Below are 23,552 nucleotides of genomic sequence, written 5' to 3' on the forward strand. Positions count from 1 at the left end.
ACTATACAGCATATCATAATCATGTATATAAAAAAGATAAACACGGAGAGTCTCAAAAATCCTTTTGTAACAAATTCATCAACATAATTTTAGAGCTAGTGTTTGAATGATTCTTTAGCATAATGTCTAAAATGATGACAAAACAGCAAAAAAAAATGCTAAACTCATGCGGGCATTTCTTTATTCGTTGCTTTTTACTGAACTAGTCTGCAGTAACAAAAATAAGAGACTCATTAGAAACAAACAGATGGCTCTGTAACTCAGGGTTATATATATAAAAAAAGTCACCAACACAAAATGCATACATTCCTGATAAGTCCCATCTCACACTCAATATACTACAATTATTATGGTATAAATACAGCACTACAACATACAAAAGAGAGAAATCGAGTTCTCCTTTAAGGGCTTATGCTGTCTCTGTCGCCATCTTGTGGATAGACAACATCAACCGTCTTTGCTTTGCTAAGTATGACAGGCTGATGGATGCAGACGTGCTGAATCTCCACAATTATAAATATTTAAAATAGGCACTATACCAGGGGTGGCGAACCCTGTTCCTGGAGAGCCACCTTCCTGCATATATCAGTTGCAACCCATATCAAACACACCTGCTTGTAATTATCATGTGGTGTTCAGGTCCTAATTAATTGGTACAGATGTGTTTGATATGGGTAGCAACTGAAATCTGCAGGAAGGTCACTCTCCAGGAACAGGGTTGGCCACCCCTGCACTATACTTATAAATAAACTAAATAGTTCCAATCTAAACTACAGTCTCGCCTGAAAAAGCATTAAAAGTAGATTGTTGCCCAACAGCTGCAATATTTTTCAAACTGTTGTGGGTTTATTCATCTGCTAAAACATAAGGGAGAGGAGGCTGTATGAGTGCTGTTATTACAGAAATATTGCATGGCTACCAAACAGCCAATCAGATTCGAGAAGCAGACAGAACTGTTTTGTATATATAAATTAGTTATTTATTTATTTTTAAAACAAAATTTCCAAATTAGACACAATAAAAAATTGAACATGCAACTTCTTCCAGTGGTCAGGGTTTCAAGCTAAAAAGAGATGCATTTTATATTTAATAACGCCTTTTTGGATGTTTAATCATCAGACTTTAGAATAAAAAAAAACAATGTAAACAATCAACTTGGGAAGTGGTGAAAACTTAGTGTTTTTGTTATTAAAATGTTAAAATGGCCCTTTTTAATTATGTTTGCTATACTGTATGTTCACTCTGCCATTGTCGTGAAAACTGCTCTGTAAACTGCTTTGAATTGTGTAGTAAATGGTGCAAATTGAACCCCAAGAATGCCAAAACAGCTTATGCCAACCGTTTAAACCAGCCTTTGCATCAGGAGTGCTTATGTAGTCTAATAATGCTCCCAACAGAGGCATTTCACTTGGTTTTGGAACAGATCCAGTGTTGACATCTGCTAGTAAGAGCACTGGGAAGTGCCTACTGCCCAGAAGTGAGATCAGCTTGTTTGCTCGTCCCCTAAAGAAGACGATCTGTTTGTAAGATCTCAAAGGTTCTGTAATCACCCAGACAGCAGCAGCGTATGACTCTTGACCCATCAGGATGTAGATATAATGATCGCACAATGACTTTTACTTTACCAGCCCATGCTTTTCTACTCTGCTTGTAAATCTCTCTCAATGGCTGCAAGGCTTTTCCATGCTCCATTTGTAATGCTGCTAATATTCAGAGGGATATATATATATACAGTTTTATTTCTCTGTTTTCCATTTATAGAGCCCTCGGTTCCTGAGATCTCTAACTTTTAGCTCTAGATACTTTGAGATTTTTTAATTAGGTGGTGTTGTTTTACTCTAACTCCAAAACACATGTGACAGCGAAATGGGTGGTTTCACATTATATCACATAACATTTTTACATTGGGGATTGCGGTTGTGTCCGGTTACATTTCCGCTTGATTCATGAACATTTTCATCACAATGATTATATATGCTGCCAATTGACCTTATTCATCAATGCGGAAGTGCGCTCATTTTTGGGATTGTTTTAGAACCTCCGATTCAGCTGGCTATGAGAGAAATGACTAGGAATAATAAGACCTATTACAGAAGACCTATTGGAACCGGCATGGACCCAAGATTCTCATAGAAATCAGTCAAGTTTGGTGAAGAAAAAAATCATGGTTTGGGATTACATTCAGTATGGAGGCATGCGAGAGATCTGCTGAGTGGATGGCAACATCAACAGCCTGAGGAATCTAGACATTTGTGCTGCCCATTAATTAACAAACCACAGGAGAGGGCAAATTCTCCAGCAGGATAGCGCTCCTTCTCATACCTGAAAGCAAAGAAGGTCAATGTGCTCCTAGATTGGCCAGCCCAGTCACCAGCAATGAACATTATTGAGCAAGTCAGGCAAGATGGAGGAGGCATTGAAGATAAATCCAAAGAACGCTTTGTTTGCCAAGAGCGCTTTCTTCACCATTCCAGATGACTTTATCAATAAGTTATTTCAGTCATTGCAAAGATGTATGGATGCAGTCCTCCAAGCTCATGGGAGTCATAAACAATATTAATTCTTTTTTCACTGCACTATGACTTTATATTCTACACTGCACATTATTTCTGTTAAGTGACAAGACTTTTATCTAAGCAAAGTCAGACCTTGCTGTCCTAATTAAATAATTAAAAATCAAGGCATGATCATGTTTAATTTTGGACAAAATAAGCGCAATCTAGGGGCTTTTGCCTTTCATAAAAGCCACTTCTGATACTAAATGAGTAGCTAAAAGTCAAGATAATATTTGTTGTTCCTAAAACATGGTTCGACAACAAGACTTTTGTCAGGTAGTTTATACAGTTTCATTGGTCTTATGCAGTCAGTTGATGTGATTTCAAAGGTTAGGTTTGACCTAGCTTGAACTTTGCAATGCAGCGAACTGCACAACTTGTCGCATGAGCTTGCGTTTCCAGTCTATGGCATCCACGTGCATATGAATGGAAGTTTATGGGGTGAAAGTTGCAATGTGACCGCAGTTTAAAAGTATTGTCACAAGTATTTAGTATCAAATTCTGCGGAGGAGCTCCAGATGGTTACTTTTGTTTTGTGTTTACTTTACGTTTAAAGTTGTTGAACATTTATTTATTTTTCATATTTCTAATATTACCTATTAAGGCAGGGGTGTCCAAACTCGGTCCTGGAGGGCCGGGTGTCCTGCATAGTTTAGCTTCAACTTCCTTCAACACACCTGCTTGGAAGTTTCTAGTGTACCCAGAGAGAGCTTGATTAGCTGGTTCAGGTTTGTTTAATTTGGGTTGGAACTAAAATATGTAGAACACCGGCCTTCCAGGACCGAGTTTGGACACTCCTGTATTAAGGTATTGCCTTTAACGCTGTTTAAATTAAGTCAAAGTTGAGTTTTGATATATTTACAGTAGAAAAAATATCTTTTGGATATTTGCATAAAAGAAAAATTATTCGTTCTAATCTACTATTTAAATTAGATTTATTTTACATTTTTTCTAGATTCCTTTTTTATTGGCTTGTGTTATTTTTAAATCTATATAGTAAAAGTTATTAAGTTAAAATTAAAATGCCTACAAAATTTTATTATTGAAAACTATTCTTACAAATCATTTTCTGTTTCGGTTTTCAGCAAAGTGCATCCAGAATATTTGCTTTTGTCCCAGAACTTTTATTTTGGTGCATCTATAGTAATTTTCCATAGTCATTAGCTTGTATCTAACTTTACATATGATTTCCTTTCAGAATTGTGATGCTTAAAGATGGAAATCTGTACAAAAGTCAATTAAATGCATATAAATATGGGTATAAATAACTGATGTGATTCAAATAATCAACCTTAAAGTTGAACAAAATGGTACTAAAAAATTACTTAGATAAAGTTAGCATGATTTTTATGAAAAAAAAAAAGTCCTGACCTGAACCAAATCATTCACGTGTTGGTATTTCAGCATAGTTGTTTCATTAAATTAAGTCTTTACTACTGAATTTGTCTTAATGAAATTCCCAACACACCATTATGCGTTGTTATGGTTGAGGGGTAAATATTTTGATTATGAATAACCCGAGTAAGCGTGTTGTTTTCTTTTTCTTGTCATCTAAATCTCAAAGAAAGGTCAAAAACCCCTCCCGTGTTCAGTACTGTGGAAATACAGGAACGCACATCTCTCTTTCTTGGCTCTGCTTTGATGGTGCGAGTAATTAGTGGTTTATCATTAATAACATACAGTATTAAGCAAACCCGCTCTTGATGTTTATTGATATGTGGATTAACACGGATACATGTTCTTATTCTAATCATAGAACAAAAGTATGAATCATTTATGCACTACAGATAAAATGTATTTTGCTCACCATAGCACTTATTTGAGCAAAAGTACAGTAGTAGGTATAATATTATGAGATACTGTTACTATTTAAAATAACAGTTTTCTAATTTCATAAATTTGAAATGTAAGTCCAGTCTATACCACTCATATAATCATTAAGGAATTACACTGGTTTCCAGATAAAAAATGTTAATTAAGTTAAAAATAAAATAAAAAAAAGATTAATTACTGTAACTTTTGATCAATTTAACGAGTCCATGCTAAATTAAAACATGCATTTCCTTTTTATAGTTACTTGGCCTTAGAATAATTTCTGAAGGATCATGATGTGACCGGAAAATTCCACTTATGTATGAATAAACTACATCAGTTTTATGAGGTTATTTTATTGCATAGTAATATTTAACAAAATAAATGTTTTGTATATTAAATCAACGGCAAACTTGATAATAAGAGACTCTGTTTGGTAACACTATAAACATTAAGTATGGACATGTTGTAAAAATGTTTAAATCTTGATAAAACCAAAAATGTATGAATCCAAAAAATGAAAAATTAATAAACTAGTTGACATCCTTAGCTATAAAATGAGTATAACGAGCACATTAGTATGATCAACTGAATTAATTGTATGTGCTCTCACTGAATAGCAGAATTTGTGCTGAAAACTACATTACCCATGATGCTGTACATAAAACCCACCAATCAGAGTCATAGCGGGCAACGCATGTCATAATATAACTTTAGCCCCGCCTAATGTTGGCATAATGGCCTGCAAAATACTTTAATAATTATGTACTGTATATGCGTACAACTTGAAATATACTGTAGTTTTACTACATACAAAAAGCAACAACATTATTGACGGAATTAAATTTGAGTAAACTATCCCTTTAATTAAATTTGAGGTTTTTGGTGTGAAAAACATTTACCAAATGTTAAACTGGCTGAAAAAAAAGTGTAGTATGTTTTAACGTGTGCATATATATATATTTTTTTCCTCACAGGTCATGGTGGAGACAGATACTCAGATTGCATGGCCATCCAAACTAAAGATTGGTGCCAAATCAAAGAAAGGTAAGACCTGTTGTTCTTCATCTGAGATGTTAATCTGTGTGCGATGCTGTATCTGCTGTGAGATCTTTCTGTTGCTCACAAAGTTATGTTTATATGCACTTTTAGTTTCTGTAACTTGTCATATGAACCTTAAATTTTGCAATCTAATTACTAGAGCGCTGTATTGATAATGAAAACTAGGCTGGAGATCAATTGGTTTATTTACTTCAGTAAACAAGATCCAATGCAATCTTACGGCAATTCATAACTTTTTGATTTAGTGGCTAATTCGTATGAATTCGTATGATCTAATTCGTACAATTTAGTACGATTTGCTCTTCGCCCAAAGACGGTTGGGGTTAGGGGTGGGGTTGGGTGCCACGCTTCCTTTTTAATTTTCTTTTTAATTCCTCCTTTTTATTTTAATTTTAAATTTTCGTATGACTGAACTCAAATTCGTACAAATTCATATGAATTAGCCACTAAACTGACAAAACATAAAAAAAATTACATTTCCTCTTAAGATCAAGCTGGTAAGATCTTACTGGTGTGATTAATGCATTGTGATCAGCTGCTAAATTCAAATTTGCTTTTCCGCAATTGCAGAAAAATGTACACGGCTTGTGAATGCACATGTACAAGGCAACGACATGCAGTTTAGGTCTAACCAGAAGTGCAATAGCAGCAAGTGCAGGATATGCAAACATTGCATGTTCTCCCTGCGTTTGCGTGGGTTTTCTCCAGGTGCTCCGGTTTCCCCCACAGTCCAAAGACATGCTGCAGGTGAATTGGGTAAGCTAAATTGTCCGTAGTGTATGAATGTATGAGGGTGACAGGCCCAGAAGACAGGCCGGCCGGAATGTGTGAAAAAAAAAAAAAAGTCGTTATCATATGGACTCGTCTAAAATGGCTTGTTCCAAAAGAGCCGACCCCGCAAACGTACGGGACTAAGGCCAAAGAAGATGATATATATATATATATATATATATATATATATATATATATATATATATATATATATATATATATATATATATATATATATAGATATAGCTATAGCTATAAACAGGAGTTACAAATAGAAATGTAGATAGCTTAGTGTTTACAAACAAATAATGTTTATTTTAGGTTTCAGACATTTAAATACACAAACGTACGAGCAAAAAATAACATTTATGGATGTAAAGTGCACATTGACGTCTACGGAAATGTCAATAATAGTTTTTGACATAATAAATATTGTGCTTTATTCGCATCTTAAAATCGTCCATAAATTTACAAAATAATGTAAATAATAATAATTAATAATAAATATTCCTTACATTTATATAGTGCTTTTCTGTGCACTCAAAGCGCTTTACATAATGGGGGGGGGGGGGGGGGGGGTCTCCTCATCCACCACCAGTGTGCAGCATCCAAATGGATGACGCACACCCAACACCAGCTGATTGGTGGAGAGGAGACATGAAGAGACATGAGTGATGAAGAAAGTTATGGTATGGGTATGGTTAGGAGGCCATGATGGACCGAGGCCAGTGGGCAAATTTGACCGGGGTGCCGGGGTGAAACCCCTACTCTTTTTCAGAGGACATCCTGGCATTTTTAACAACCACAGAGAGTCAGGTCTTCGGTTTAACGTCTCATCTGAAAGACGGCGCTATACTGGGGCATTAGGACCGCAGGACACACAGACTGCAGTTTGGGTGCCCCCTGCTGGCCTCACTAACACCACTTCCGGCAGCAACCTAGCTTTTCCATGTGGTCCCCCATCCAGGTATTGACCGGGCGCAGCCCTGCTTAGCTTCAGTGGGCGAAACTTAACTGAGCGCTTCATTTCCCCTTTACATGTTTCTGTCATGTTATGTCGGGTTTTGTTTGACACCAGAATCTTGTCGCATCTTGTTAGGACACAGTGTAAGTGTTTATTTAAGCTAATCAAATAGCAAAATATGTATTGCAGTGGAGAAAAGAAAAAAAACTGAAAAAGCGTTTCTGATTTGCTTCAGAAATGTTTCAGTTGGCTACATAAACATCTCAGTTTACTATTTTATTGTCATTAGCTTAGCATTAGCTTACTTTACATTTAAACTTAACATTATAAATGTCTTTAAAAAAAGCTTTTGTAACAGACATTTCACAAATGTTAATGTAATAACATTTACAGTACTAAGTGGTTAGGAAACACTGTATCATGGCGTGTTGTATGTGGGAAAAGTTTTTGAAAGCTTGGGTTTATATGGCTAAATTGGTCACGGATTGTTCAAAATTTGCTCCACTGCTTTCAATACAATATGTTTTATTCATATTGAGCTCATTTAGATTGATTGAGGTGTTTACACAAAATCTTTTCAGTCCAATTTAGCCATCAGTCTGACTATAAATGGATTGTTTGGTTGCATTTAACATACCTACTGTTTAACAGCTCTCATTTCACTGGAATCTGTCTTATCAAAGGGTTACATAAAAGATACTAGTTGCGAAACAGAATCATAACTAACAGTATCTTTGCATCAGGGTCAGATGGATCCTTCTGGAAGTTTCTCAACATTGGCTTATCCTGATTTTGGGTGTCTGATGTCTAAAGTTATCTTAAGAAGAGGACAACGTGCGCTTCGGTTAATCAGTCCTGGTTTGTTTGGAATATTACCATATTTACTGTATATCTGTGGTTATTCACAGTATTATATCACTATTATTGCGAAGAGCCCAGTCAGTTCTTCCTTTATACTGTTGTACCTATAAAAGCTTGGCACGTAACTCAACCCAAACCGCTGTTATGGAAAAATGAATGATTTTAGTACAGCAAAGTGAATGAGCATGTGGTTGAATGAAATATGATCATTTGGATTTTTTGAGAATAGCATTGGTTCACATAAGCGATCATACTTAGAGTTTTGTCTATTTTGACTTGGAAAAGTAAGCAACCACCAAGAAGCAACAGCAGTTTTCATCAAAAAAATGAAGAAAAGAAAAAATGTTTGTTTATAGTATACTGTTAAAATAAAAAAATAAGAAGAAAGTGGATTCCACACAATTTGTTTGTAGAATCAACATGAAGGAATTTAACTTTAACTTATTAGTTTTTACAAATTTAAGTGGATTGAACATAAAATTATTAAGTTGTCTCCCCTAAAACAATAATTGTGTTGTTGCAGCTCATTTTAAATATGTAATGTATATATCAGCATATATCATTTTTTGAATGTTCACTGTAAAAATGCAGGGATCTACACAATTCCTTTATGTTGTCCCAACACAAATAGTTTAAGTTAACTTAATTGTTTTTACAAATATAAGTTAATTAAACATAAAACAATTAAGTTAGACCCCCCCCCCCCCCCCCCCCCCCCCAATTAACTCTTTGAGTGTGTTTTGTCATCTGAAAAAGGTGCTAAAAGAGAGTATTTGAACAGGTAGTGTTTCTGCCCACGATATATATAGTGGATAAATCATATATCAATCAGGCAGTGAAGATCGTTGATTTTTAAAGAAAACAGACCTTAAACGCAGCATTTTTGTAATGGCATAGTTCAACAGTTACACTGTAAAAAAATGCAGGGTTCCACTTAATTCATTCATGTTGACCCAACACAAACTGATTAAGTTAACTTAACACTTTTATAAAAAAAATTATGTGGATTGAACATAAAAAAACGTTAAGTTGTCCGAATTAAAACTCAAGAATTGCATTGTTTCAGCTCATTTTAATTAAGTAGTTTGAACAAGCAAAACATATTTTTTGAGTGTGGGTTACTGAAAAATGAAAAGTCCTTCTGCATATTTCTGCATATACCCAATATGCAATGTGGAAAATGCGGACAGAACTGTGGAATCCAATACCAAAATTGGGAATTTAATTTATAATCCAGAACGTTTGAATTTCATATGAATTTATTTTTAGTTATTTTATATTGTGATAGTGACTATGCACAATTATTCATACTGCATTTCAAAATATTATTAACAATTTTTTCATTTTTAATTTTTATAATTTGTTTCTTTAAAGAATATTCACATTGTTTTTGCAATAGTGTACATAACAGCACCAAATGTTTGTAGATTTATTTTAACTGTTGAACCAAAAAGCAATTGCATTACCATGGGATTATCATTGCAGGAAAATGTACATGGCTTGTACGTTACAAACAGCTTATACATTAATAAATAATGTTTATTTTAGGTTTCAGACATTTAAATACACATAAGTAGAAGCAAAAAAAAAAAAAGTTACATTTATGTTCAGTTCAGTTTAATCCAGAGATTACAGCAACATATGCTTTATCTGCTTGCTAGATGACTAGTCTGCGCCTCGTGTTTGATACTTCTTAAACCGCACTGTCATTCATACATTTGTTGCACAATCATACAAGTGCCTCATTTCTCTATAAACTTTTAATAGCTTATGGCAAGAGTCATGTTCCTGTAATAATGCTGCGATCAAGAGCGAGGAATCCAAACAATGACAACAACATCTCAGCCATTCCAAATAAACATCAAGTTTGTGTGTGCCAACAATGTGTTTTCAGTGTCACAACCCAAGTTCATTCACATTCCTGCGCATGGTTTGTGTTGGCGAGCATTATCGAAAAAAAAAAAAGTTACATAATCATTTGCGGTTATCTGGTGATTGCATGCAGCAAACATCCAAGCTAATTAATGATGGAAAACACATGTACGCTTCTGACATGTGCATCGCACCAGGCCCGGCTGAACCTGCGTGGCCTTTAGAGACCCGCTGTTTCCTGCGAAAATCTGTCTGCAGCTTATTACAACAGTCAAGAAGTGTTGATCCTGTGCAACAGCTCTGGAACACGACACATCCATGAGCACAGCATGAGACATTCAGCAAACAGTCTTGAGTGCATCTCCACTGCATGATGAAAGTGATCCGCTGGGTGGATGTGCTTGTTTGGAGTTTAAGAGATCGAATAAACTGTGTTCTTGCCCTGAAGTAGTTCATTTTATTTAGATGACTTGAGGCGGCACGGTGGCTCAGTGGTTAGCACTGTCGCCTCACAGCAAGAAGGTTACTGATTCGAGTCCCAACTGGGCCAGTTGGCATTTCCGTGTGGAGTTTGCATGTTCTCCACGTGTTTGTGTGGGTTTCCCCCGGGTGCTCCGGTTTCCCCCACAGTCCAAAGAAATGCACTGTAGGTGAATTGAATGAACTAAATTGGCCGTTGTGTATGAGTGTGTGTGTGTGATTGAGAGCGTGTAGCATTTAGGCAAAGTGTCAGAAGAGCATAACAAAAGCCTTAATTGATCCGTCCACTAATTTTTGGCAACTGGTTTTTAGCTGCATTGGCTTTTACTTTACATAATTCATCAAACAACCGTTGTTGCATGTCAAGATTCCGTGATTCCTGTCCTGGCACTACACTCCTTGCCAACATGGTCACACAACAATCCACGGGGAAACAATATGGGAGAGTTTCTGTGGAACATCAGCCAGATAATATACACTGATGTCATGAGAAGAATTATGGCAATATGGTCTGTGATGTGGTAGAGGAACCTCTTACCGGCAATACGCTGTATTACAAAAACATTCAACACTTAAGCCTCATTCACACTACGAGCGACTCGCAGCAACAAAGCAATAATCGAGCATTTATTTCAACGGAGAGTGAGCAACTTCCCGCGACCTCCGTCCATGTGAGCAACATCGACCGTTGGCGACTAGGTAGATGTGGCTCTTATCGGAGATAATTCATCGTAGAACTGTCGTTGCATGTCACGACTGCATGATTCCTGTCCTGGCACTACAATGCCTACCATCATGGCAATGTTGTGTGATGTGGAAGCAGAAACTTCTACAGACAATACGCTGTCTTATAATAACATTGAACACTTAAGCCTCATCCACACTACGAGCGACTCACAGCAACAAAGCGACCATTCATTTCAGTAACCGACTTCTGGCGACCTCCCTTCTACGTGAGCAACAGCAACCGTTGACGGCCAGGTAAACGTGGCTCTTATCTGAGATAATTCATTGTAGAACTGTTGTTGCATGTCAAGACTGCATGATTCCTGTCCTGGCACTACAATGCCTTCCATCATGGTCACACAACAATCCACAGGGAAAAGGTTATGGGAGAGCATCTGTGGAACCTCAGCCGGATAATATACACTGACGTTGTGAGAAGAATTATGGCAATGTTGTCTGTGATGTGGTGGTGTGACTTCGTACAGGTAATATGCTGTATTTCAATAGCGTTCAACATTAAAGCCTCATTCACACTACCAGCGGCTCACATCGACAAAGTGACTATTCATTTCAACGAAGAGTGAGCGACTTCTGGAAACCTTTGTCTACGTGAGCCACAACGACGACTGGCGACTACGTAGGCGTGGCTCTTTTGTGACATAATTCAACGTAGAACTGTCATTGCATGTCAAGATTGCGTGATTCCTGTACCGGCACTACACTGCCTTCCATCAGGGTCACAAAACAATACACACGGAAATGTTATGGGAGAGCGTCTATCGAACCTTAGCCGGATAACACTGACGTCATGAGAAGATTTATGGCAATATTGTCTGTGATGTGGTGGTGGAACCTCGTACAGGCAAAACACTGTCTTACCATAACGTTCAACACTTAAGCCTACAAGTGACTCACAGCAACAAAGCGACCATTCATTTCAAGTTCGGAGCGTCAGTGGCTTCTGGCGACCTCCGTCCATGCAAGCAACAGCGACCGTTGGCAACCAGGTAGGCGTATCTAACCTCAAATTGGAGAATACTTTAACTTTATGCAAATGAAGAGCGCCTTTCTTAAGCGACAGCCAATAGAAGCACCAGTAGAGCTCATGTGATCCTCTCTCAGCTAGCTCAGTGGCCGGTTGTATTCACCGTGCTGTAGATCTACACAGACCTGTGTTTGTAGTAAGTCGCCACCCCGGGTGACCGGCAGCTACAAACTCGATGAAAACTCGAATGAACCAAGCTCCACCGCCAACATCAGTGGCAGGGAAAATGACGAGGGTAACCGAGTTATATTCTTTGCAGCATGGCAATTCGACTTATAGAATGCATAGGTAATGTATAAAGTAGCAATTATTTCATAGTTTGACGATAACATATACATAGGTATTTTTGAGAGTTCTGATAATGCTTTTTTCCCCTATCATTGTAACATTGTTCTGCCAAATGTAGAAGCTTGCTATTAATGCAATATCTGAATCTGTATGCTAGGCATGTCTCCTGGTGGCTGAAAGTGCTTAGTAATATCAGGGCCTCAACTGCACGATAATGACAGATGCTTTACAGACACATTTACAGGCTCCGAAGAGTCTCTGGATCCGTGGATCATCTGGGATGAGACCAACACCCACAGTTATGTGCGATTATCTCTGGCCTCTATCGGCCAAAGAGCCATCACAACTAATGCAGTCATCATCGCCTTCAAAATGGGAATGCTAAAAACTAGGAACGGCCCAGGACTTTTTCTTTGCATGTTCAAAGTGGAAATGCAGCTTGCGGTGTATTTATGTGGCTCCTGAGGACCCATTCCAGTTCTAAGCTGACGTACAGAGTTTTCATCTCGCTCTCTGAGGTCCATCGCGGTCTGTTTCGCTCATTTACTATTGTAAAGCTCAGGCTGATGCTCTGCAGACCTTTACTGCACTTTCACCAAAAACACTGGCCTCGATTTACTCTGAAAGACTTCTGGCAGAGTTTTCTTTTCTGATTCCTGATACAGTTGAAGTCGGAATAATTAGCCCTCCTAAATATTTATTTTCAAAAAGTGTAACGAAAAGAAGATTTTATCAGCACATATATAAACATAATAGTTTTACTAAATAAATAAATGGAAAAAATAAGTTCATATATACTACATTTACAAAATAAAAGAAAGAGCGAGAACAATAAGATAAACTGGAACAGAAAATTAAAGATCTAGAAGATATCAACATACAGTTGAAATCAGAATTATTAAACCCCCTTTGAAATTGATTTTATTTTTTAAATATTTCCCAAATGATGTTTAACAGAGCAAGGACATTTTCACAGTATGTCTGATAATATTTGTTCTTCTAAAGAAAGTCTTGTTTTATTTCAGCTAGAATAAAAGCTTTTTTAACTCCACTTTAAATGTCAACTAATGCCACTTTCAGCTTTTTTTTTTATTTACAGAACAAATCATCATTATACAATAACTTGCCTAATTACCCTAACCTGCCCAATTAACATAATTAACCTAGTTAAGCCTTTAAATGTAATTTTAAGCTGTATAAAGTGTTTTGAAAAATATCTAATCAAATATTATTTACGCTCATCATGGCAAAGATAAAATAAATGAGTTTGATATATATATATACACACTTTATATAATTTTTTTTATAAAGTATTAAAAGTATGAAATAAAGTTCAGTACTTTATAAAGCGCAGCAAAACACAATATCGCAATGTCATAGCACCTGCTCTTTATAGTGTGCCATAACATGTATTTTGTGCTTTCAAGACATGGCCTATCACCACAAAAAAAAAATCAATAATTTCAGAGGGACTTTAAAAAACACCTCAATGCCATCTCACTGCAATTCAGCTATTTCATTTAGTGGCTAATTTGTTTGAGTTCTTATGATCTTATTCTACAATTTACAACCCCAAATCAGAAAAGGTTGGCGTAGTATAGAGAACGCTAATAAAAAAAGTAGTGATTTTTAAATTTACTTTGACTTTCATTGCAGACAATATAGCAAACATAATTTAATCTGTTGCTTAATGATTTCTTTTTTTTTATTTTTAAAAATAAACTCGTATTCCAATTTCGGTTCTTGCAACACATTTTAAAAAAGGTTGGGACAGGAGCAGTTTAGGGCTAGTAATCAGGTAAACTGGTTAAATAATGATGTGATTTGAAACAGGTGATGTCAACAGGTTATTGTAATTTTGTTTTGGTACAAAAGCAGCATCCCAGAATTGCCTAGTCCTTTGGGAGCAAAGATGGGCCGAAGATCATCAGTTTGCCAACAAATACATGAACAATTATTGAAATGTTCCTGAGAGAAAGATAGGGAGACATTTGAATATTTCACCCTAACATACTTAAAAGATTTAAGGAATCCATAGGAATTTCAGTGCGTAAAGGACAAGGGCACAAGCCTAAGCTAAACAGCTGTGATCTCTCAGACGGCGCTGCATCAAGAATCATCATTTATCCATGAGCAATATCACCACATGGGCTCAGGATTACTTTGGCAAACCTGTCAAGTACCACAAAACATAGTTACATGCATAAATGCCAGTTAAAACTGTGCTGTGCCAAAAGGAAGCCCCATGGTAAGTGTCCATAAGCGCTGCCGAGAAATGGACGCCCTGTGCTCCAGACCGAAGAAGAAAAGGATTATCCAGACTGAACTGAACTCGTACAAATTAGCCACTAAGCTGACAAAACATGAAATAGTTACATTTCCATGTGAGATCAGGCTGAACACCCTAACAGCAAACTTGTCAAGTACCACTAAACAGTTACATGCATAAATGCCAGTTAAAACTGTGCTTTGCCAAAACGAAGCCCTATGTTAACAGTGTCCAGAAGTAGTGAAGCGCTGTCTCTGAGCTCGGAAGCATCTGGGATGGACCATCACACAGTGGAAATGTGTACTGTGGTCAGATGAATCAGGCATTTCAAGTACAGTATATTTTGGAAGAAATGGATGCTGTGCGCTCAAGACCAAAGAGAAAAGGATTATCCAGACTGAACTGAACGCGTACAAATTAGCCACTAAACGGACGATACATAAAATAGTTACATTCAATGTGAGATCAAGCTGAACACCCTAAAAAACACAAACCCAGTCTTTTATTGCTGGCTCGTTTCTGCCAGGACTGTGCCATCTTCTCACATTCAAAGAGCCAGAACCTGGCTGACATTTCTGACATTTGTAGCCCGTGTTGGCCAGTCCAGCACAGAATAAATCTCCGGCTGCTGTATGGAGAGATTTATAGGAGGACAGGAGAACAGAACTCCCACTGGCCTGCTCCTAAAGGGGGGCAGCAGCTGTAAAAACAGTCCAGAGCGCGCACTGTTATCACCCCGTCCACCGCTCGCTCGCTCCATCTCCATGGAGAGAGCCGACCGGGAGGGGATTTAAGGTTGCCTTGCTTTAAAATGAACATCTCAGGGTCTTTTTGTCGGTCGATTTTGGATACAATGGACTCGCACTCTTGATCCCAGGGAAATAAATTTCTTCCCAGAATGAATTTCTTATGGTGTGAGGAGCAAATGAGATGTCGCCATAACAACAGATGTGAGGGACAGTGGAATTGTATGGGTCCAGCAGGATTTTATAAGCCAATACAAAACAAAATCTATAAAAAAAAGTTCCATAAATGTATTCACTAACTTACAATTACAGCTATAAATGATAAATGGCACAGAGAGAAATTAGAGCTCATGAATTAACATGGACTTTGTGGGAAAATAATGACATTTACATGTGCTTAAAATATATGTATGCACGAGTTTGTTGTACCTAGAGATGATTTTTATTTTATTGTTATATTATTTTAAGTCAAAACAAAACCAAACAGTCCCATAAATATATTCACTAATTTAGAGTTATTTAATAAATACATGCCAAAAGTGCTTTAAATAAATCAGAGCTCATGCATTAACTGGGATTTTGAAAAAAAAAAAATAATAATAATAATAATAAATAATAATAATTTAATTTCTAAATTTATCCACATTTAAATGTGTTTGTTCCAAATTATTTCATACAAATTAACTTTTAAATTAAATTACATTTAAATGTAAATACATAGGCGAGGCAGTGGCACAGTAGGTAGTTAGAGCTCATGCATTAACACGGAATTTGTGGGGAAAATAATAACATTTACATGTGTTTAAAAATATATGTATGCATGAGTTTGTGTGCTTTACTCAGAGATGATCTTTATTTTATTATTATATTATTGTAAGTCAAAACAAAACCAAAAAGTTATATAGATTTATTCACTAATTAAGAGTGCTTGAAATAAATCAGAGCTCATGCATTAACTGGGATTTTGTAAAATAATGTAATTAATTAAATATATTAATTAAATATAATTAGTCAACTAAATACATTTCTAAATGCATCCATGCTTAAATGTGTTTGTTTGTTTGACCCAAACTATTTAATTTGCTTTTATTTAGATAATCTAATTTAAAAATAAATGAATTGTCAGTCATACAATTTAACTTTTAAATTAAAATTACATTTAAATGTAGATACATTTCAATTAACTTTCTCTGCTTAAATGTTGTCAATAAAAAAATCTATAAAATAAATGAATGAATTAATGAATAATCTTTTACCAAAATTTTATTTATTTATAATGGAAAATGATTTAATTAAGGAGCAAAAGGGATGTAAAATCCTTGAAATTAAATTAATTCTTAAAATGTAATTATTTTATTGGCTGTTATTTGTGTATATATTAAAATGTCCAAAATCATGATAAAACAGTGAAAATATATTTCCCATCAATTATTTTTAAACCTATACAGTCCGTGTGCACATGTGTGTCTGTGTTGGAGTTCTAAATGAGTCAGTCTTCATCACAAGGCCTCACGTGTGCTCTCTGTGACTTTAATAGGATCACAGCAGTAATAAACATCCAGAGCCACTTGGGAGGCTCTTTGCTGTTTGGAGGGCCACAGGAAGGCTTGCGCCTCACCGTTAAGCTCTCAATATCATCATCAAGCCTTCTTTGGTTGCAGGCCTCACACAGAAGATGTTATCATGGCTGACTGCTCATGGTGGTGCAGCAATCTAAAGTATGTTGTAGAAAAACAATGTGTTTCCTTCATGCAAAACGGCCTGTCTGACCTCAGAGCGCTATTAAAATATTACTGTCATCTGAAGTGGAAATAAAGACACTGCAGGTTAAAGATACTAATAGTCATATATATACAGTTGAAGCCAGAATTATTAAACCCTGTCAATTATTATACTCCAGTTTATTTACCCCCCAATTTCTGTTTAACGGAGGGAAGATTTTTTTTCCAAAACATAATAGTTTTATTAACTCATTTCTAGAAACTGATTTATTTTATCTTTGTCATGACGACATTAAATAATATTTTGCTAGATATTCTTCAAGACACTTCTATACAGCTTAAATTGACATTTAAAGGCTTAACTAGGTTATTTAGGTTAAAACTGGGTTAATTAGGCAATTAGTTATTGTATATCGATGGTTTGTTCTGTAGACTATCGAAAAAATATAGCTTAAAGGGGCTAATAATTTTGTCCTTAAAATGTTTTTAAAAAAATTAAAACCTTCTTTTATTCTTGCTGATATAAAACAAATAAGACTTTCTTCAGAAGAAAAAAATATCATCAGGCATACTGTGAAAATTTCCTTGCTCTGTTTAAATTAATTTGGGAAATATTTAAAAAAGAAAAAAAACTCAAGGGGGGCTAATAATTCTGACTTCAACTGTATATAAGTCCCAGTTCATTGTTTACATAAATAAATTGCAAACTTGTTTGTTTTACAATTTTTTTATGTTTAATTATGTAAATGAGGCATTATTTCATTAAATATTTATAGTCATATCAATCAGAAATCTCAACATTGAAGTCAGGTTTAAAATGAAAAAAATAATGTTGTTCATAGATAATATTATGTATGAAAATGCATAATATTTACATAATATAAAACTTTACATATATCTGTTGCTGGGTGTATGTGAGCGGAGTAATACACAGAGGTGAAGGGTGAAGAGGCCTTTGTGTGATATGCGAAATATTGCACGGCTATCAGCCAATCAGATTCAACACCAGACAGAACTGTTGTGTGTGTGTGTGTGTGTGTGTGTGTGTGTGTGTGTGTGTGTGTGTGTGTGTGTGTGTGTGTATATATATAATTTATGAAAAAATTATATATACAGTTGAAGTCAAAGTTATTGACTGCTACGAGTGTGATATTGCAGTTCGATGGCATAATCGTGTATATAACAAAGAAAATCAAACACAAGACAGTCTCAAAAATCCTTTTGTATAAGGAACTACTTTCTTCCGTCTTTCATTCACATCTGCAGCTGACAGTCAGAACAGCAGAAACCATTGCCAGTTCACAAACGTCACATTAAATAGCTAGTATTTGAATGATTCTATATATATATAGCGTAATGCCTAAAGTGATGACAAAACAGGTGATTTTGCTGATATTTTAAGATTATAAGGCTGAACGGCATGAAATGCCATTAGTCTACAGACATGTCCCAGTATGTCTCTGTTGCAATCAGGAGATCACAATAATTAACCCCAAAAAGGCCAAAGCAAAGCAAACACTAGCAGATTACTATGGTATAAATACAGCACTGCAACATACAAGAGAGAGAGATTGACTTAAAATGTCACTAACCCTTTCTATAATGATTTGTTCAGCTGTAGTTTGAAATTTAGTTTGAGTTTTGCGGTTTCTGTCACCATGTTGTGGTCAAAGGTTAACGGTCAATTCCTTTGCTCTGCTAATGACCACCAACGTGCTAAATCTCAGAATTTATTAACATTTTAAAAAGGCTCTATCCTTATTAATAAACGACATTTTTTGCAATCTAAACAACAACATTCTCGACTGGAAAGTACATTATGTTGTTCAACAGCTGGAATATGTCAAATTGGAGTGAGTTTATTTCTCTGCTTGTTACGTGGGCAGTAATACACAAGGGTAAAGTGGCTGTACGAGTGCTGATATTGCAGAATATCACATGGTTATCAGACAACCAGAACCAGACAAAATGTTGTTTATTTATTTATTTATTTGTTTGTTTTTATTTATTTGTTTTTATTTATTTATTTGTTTTTATTTATTTATTTATTTTTGTTAGTTTTTTATGTTTTATTTATTTGTTTTTATTTATTTATTTATTTATTTTTATTTATTTTATTTATTTATTTTTATTTATTTATTTATATATTTATTTATTTATTCATTTATATTTGTTTATTCTATTTTGTATATTGTTTATACATAACTTTCCTGATTATACACCATTTTCTTCCAAAAAAATTATATATAATCTTACATTTTGATATAAAATATTTATTGTAATTGAAATATAGACACAAACTGAAAAAGGTGCTGTAAAAGTAACACATAAAATTGCTGTTGTTTTCTTTACATAAAAAAAACGATGTAAGGCCAAAATGGCAAAAATCTAAAAATAGGTGCTTGAAAACTGTGTTTATTCTTGCAGTAACTCACATTAATCGTTATCCTACATTTTAAATGTCTTTAATTAGGTGAGCAGTGCTGTGGATTCATCAGAGTGTGTGAGTGCATTTTGTTATTGTTAGTTCCCGAACATCTGCTCCGTCACACACAGCAGTCGCATATTTTCGCGCCGTTTGTTGTGCAAGATGTCGTGACACCAGATGTGCTAAATCATGTGACTTTTAAAGCGCACATTTTAACACTGCAGAACTTAGAAGATTTACAGCACCTATATTTGCTGGAGGCTTTTAAATCCTGAACATAAGAACGTTATTTTTCTGCACTTGAAACCTCTTGGAAAAGTTGATGGACTTCTTTGTAGGGATATTTTCCCACTTAGACCACCTTAAAGTTGTTGGGAAAGTAAAAGTATTGAGGATGCCCTCTAGTGGTACACCAATCCCAAAAGTGATCAATGATTAAGCATTTAAGTTACACATTTACCAAAACATGATTATGGAACAAAGGCATGATAAGCATAAGATAATATTGTGAGAAACTGAATATCTAAAAGATCTAAAATAGGTTCCAAACTCCAAATAACGTTCTTGGTGATGTATATTACTAAGCCAAAATTAAGTATGTATGTAACTATGTATATATATATATATATATATATATATATATATATATATATATATATATATATATATATATATATATATATGTGTGTGTGTGTGTGTGTGTGTGTGTGTGTGTGTGTGTGTGTGTGTATATGCAGTAGTAAATTTACTAGATGAATTAATGAAACTTCATATTTCAATGTTTTTTGGCCTAAATGAAAAATGTATCATTTATATTAGACAATATATCTTTAGCTATTCCACGGTAGTAATGTTAAAAAATAAACAAACTGGTTTAATTCATTAGAAATGCATTTAAAACTATTATTAGTTTTGTCTATATATACAGTATATAGTATATATTTATATCACATGACCTATTTATGGAATATGTTCGGAAAGCAACATGTTCAGTTTAGTTGTGATTTGATTATTCAACACTACATATATTATTCATTTATTCATCTTCTTTTCGGCTTAAGGCCGGCTAACACTGCGATTTTTTTTATCATCCTGAATGATTGTAGCATGTCACATTGTAAGATCTCAGCTGTCATAGGCTGCATTTACACAGAAGATATTTATGGTCAATTTTGTGACTGTATGTGACCTGCTTACATCATCTTTTAAAAGTGACTCATATTTGATTGTCTGCATTTACACAGCACACGGCAAAGAGTGAAAAAAAAAAAGAGTGGGCGCCGACTAAAAGCTGATAATAAAAGAGCGTCCTTTTCTCCTTTCCTGTATTTAATGTGTACACAGGTTTTTATTTTTTGACAAGTTGTTGTTTCACTGTAAAGTTTATGACTTAAAAAAAGTTCTCATTTGGCCATGTTCTTTTAGTCTAGGACCTGCGGCCCTGTGTGAGCAGGGCTTTAGTCCCTTTATTAATCAGGCATTGCCACAGCGGAATGAATCGGCAAATTATCCAGCACATTTTTAATGCAATGGATGCCCTTCCAGCCACAGCTCAACACTGGGAAACATCCACACACTCTTGCACACACTCACATACACTGAAGCCTTGTGGGGGAAACCGGAGCACCACAGGGAGAAAAACTGACCCAGCTCACGGGGCTCAATCCATTGACCTTCTTTGATGTGAGGTGGTTGTGCTACCCACTGCACCATCGTGCTGCCCCACAGTTCAGATATTAAGAAGTTAATATTCTATTTTAGACTCAATATTGTCTGCTTTTCCTCAGTTTTGTAAACAAACATATTAAAAAGCCACAGTAGAACTGTTGTGTTTCTCCATTCGGCGTGCAGTGATGTTTCTGTTCTGAATGAATCTGTGTTTTAAACGAATCATATGAACGGATGATTCAATGGGATATTCATAAAGAGAACAATTTGCTTCATGCTGGTGGTTTAAATAATTAAGTGAATTATTAATTTTAAAAATCATTTGACATTTACCACCACCTACTGGCAGATTTGGTTTTGTTTTTAGATAATTATTTCATTAAATAAAATTGTTTCATATGTCCATATTAACTAAGAATTGCTAATATATACAGTAATATAAACAATAATATACACACTACCTGATGAAAATCTTGCTGTTGATCCCAGTTGTAAGAGCAACAAATAATAACTTGATTTCTAGTTGATCATTTGGAAAAGCGGCAGAAAGTCGATTTTTTTTGATGAATCATCTGTTGAACTGCATCCTAATCATCACAAATACTGCAGAAGCCGTATTGGAGCCTGCATGGACCCAAGATTCTCACAGAAATCAGTCAAGTTTGGTGAAGGAAAAATCATGATTTGGGGTTACATTCAGTATGGGGGTGTGCGAGAGATCTGCAGAGTGGACGGCAACATCAACAGCCTGAGGTATCAAGACATTTGTGCTGCCCTTTACATTACAAACCACAGGGGAGGGCAAATTCTTCAGCAGCAAATCGCTCCTTCTCATGCTTCAGCCTCCACATGAAAGTTCCTGAAAGCAAAGAAGGTCAAGGTGCCTCAGGACTGGCCAGCCCAGTTACCAGACATGAACATTATTGAGCATGTCTGGGTAAGATGAAGGAGGAGGCATTGAAGATGAATCCAAAGAATCTTGATGAACTCTGGGAGTCCTGCAAGAAAGCTTTCTTTGCCATTCCATATGACCTAAGTTGTTTGAGTCATTGCAGAGATGCATGTAGGCAGTCCTCTGATCTCATTTGAGTCATACACAATATTTATTCAATCACTGCACCCTGATTTTATATTCTATACTGTACATTATTTCTGTTAAGTGACAAGACTTGTGTCTAAGCAACATCAGACTTTACTGTTCTAATTAAATAATTAAAATCAAGACATGATCATATATTATTTTGGTAAAATAAGCGTAATCTAGAGGCCTTTGCCTTGTCATATAAGCTACTTCTGGTAACAAATGATCAACTAGAAGTCAAGTTATTATTTGTTGTTCCTAAAACTTATATATACTGTATATGTGTGTGTGTAGCCTTTGCAAAATCGCTTAATAATCAATGAAAAATCATATTAAATTATTATTTATGTACAGTATATAGCTGTAGCTCAGACAGTAATGTGTGGTGCTCCATCAATGCCAGACTCATGACATGGGTTTAATTTCCAGGGAATGCAGGAAATGATGAAGCCTTGAATGCAATGTAAGTTGCTTTTGGATGGAAGAATCTGCCAAATGTGTAATTTATATATTTATGGAGAAAAATGTTAGCTTATTCATAACAAATGTTTGGCACTAGGAAACAAAATATCAGCCTTGCATTTTTTTTTACTCTCGTTGCTATACTGTAGTATATAATATTGATTTACTTATTATTGAAGTTTTATGGATGCAAAATAACAGTATGGTTCATAACAAATGTTTGTCTTAAAAACAACTTTACATTACATAACACAGTCAATATTATGTTTACATCATACAGTGTATGAATAAAATAATAAATGTTTCCAGTACCAATTAAAACACTAAAACTAGATTATAAAATTTAATTTCAAAGACACACATTTTACAAGTATGCATTTACAACATCCCATTATCCAAAAGAGAAACAGATTTGCCACGTTTACTAGAAAGCTAATAAATAATAAGTGTGTGCTATTTGTTAATGATGGATTTCTGCATGCATTAACATTTTTAGACTTGTGGAGACAAAGTAAAAGATAAACCAAGACCAAGGGAAACAAAACATCAAAAATGTACTTATTGTTACTAGTCTTATTATATTTAAATATAATGTTTACTGTAATAAATGTGATTATTATGTAATATTTTGATATTTTAAGTAGATGTTTAGGTGGCATGGTGGCTCAGTGGTTGGCACTGTCGCCTAACAGCAAGAAGGTCGCTTGTTCGAGTCCCTGCTGGTTCAGTTGCCATTTCTGT

At 35.2% G+C, this 23,552-nt stretch overlaps 2 protein-coding genes across 2 annotated transcripts in view; one reads left to right on the forward strand and one right to left on the reverse strand.

The window, feature by feature from the left end:
• Nucleotides 1–5,880, forward strand: part of zgc:110716 — a 63,310-nt gene extending 57,430 nt beyond the window's left edge. Inside the window, exon 3 of the mRNA NM_001017586.1 lies at nucleotides 5,345–5,880. Within this exon, the coding sequence (NP_001017586.1) occupies nucleotides 5,345–5,581 (237 nt within the window). The 3' untranslated portion in view covers nucleotides 5,582–5,880. The remainder of the gene's footprint in view (nucleotides 1–5,344) is intronic.
• Nucleotides 1–23,552, reverse strand: part of si:ch73-51i5.2 — a 278,670-nt gene that overhangs the window by 36,326 nt on the left and 218,792 nt on the right. The window lies entirely within an intron of this gene.

Source organism: Danio rerio, chromosome 12, assembly GCF_049306965.1.
Source record: "Danio rerio strain Tuebingen ecotype United States chromosome 12, GRCz12tu, whole genome shotgun sequence".
In the NCBI taxonomy this organism is placed as follows: domain Eukaryota; kingdom Metazoa; phylum Chordata; class Actinopteri; order Cypriniformes; family Danionidae; genus Danio; species Danio rerio.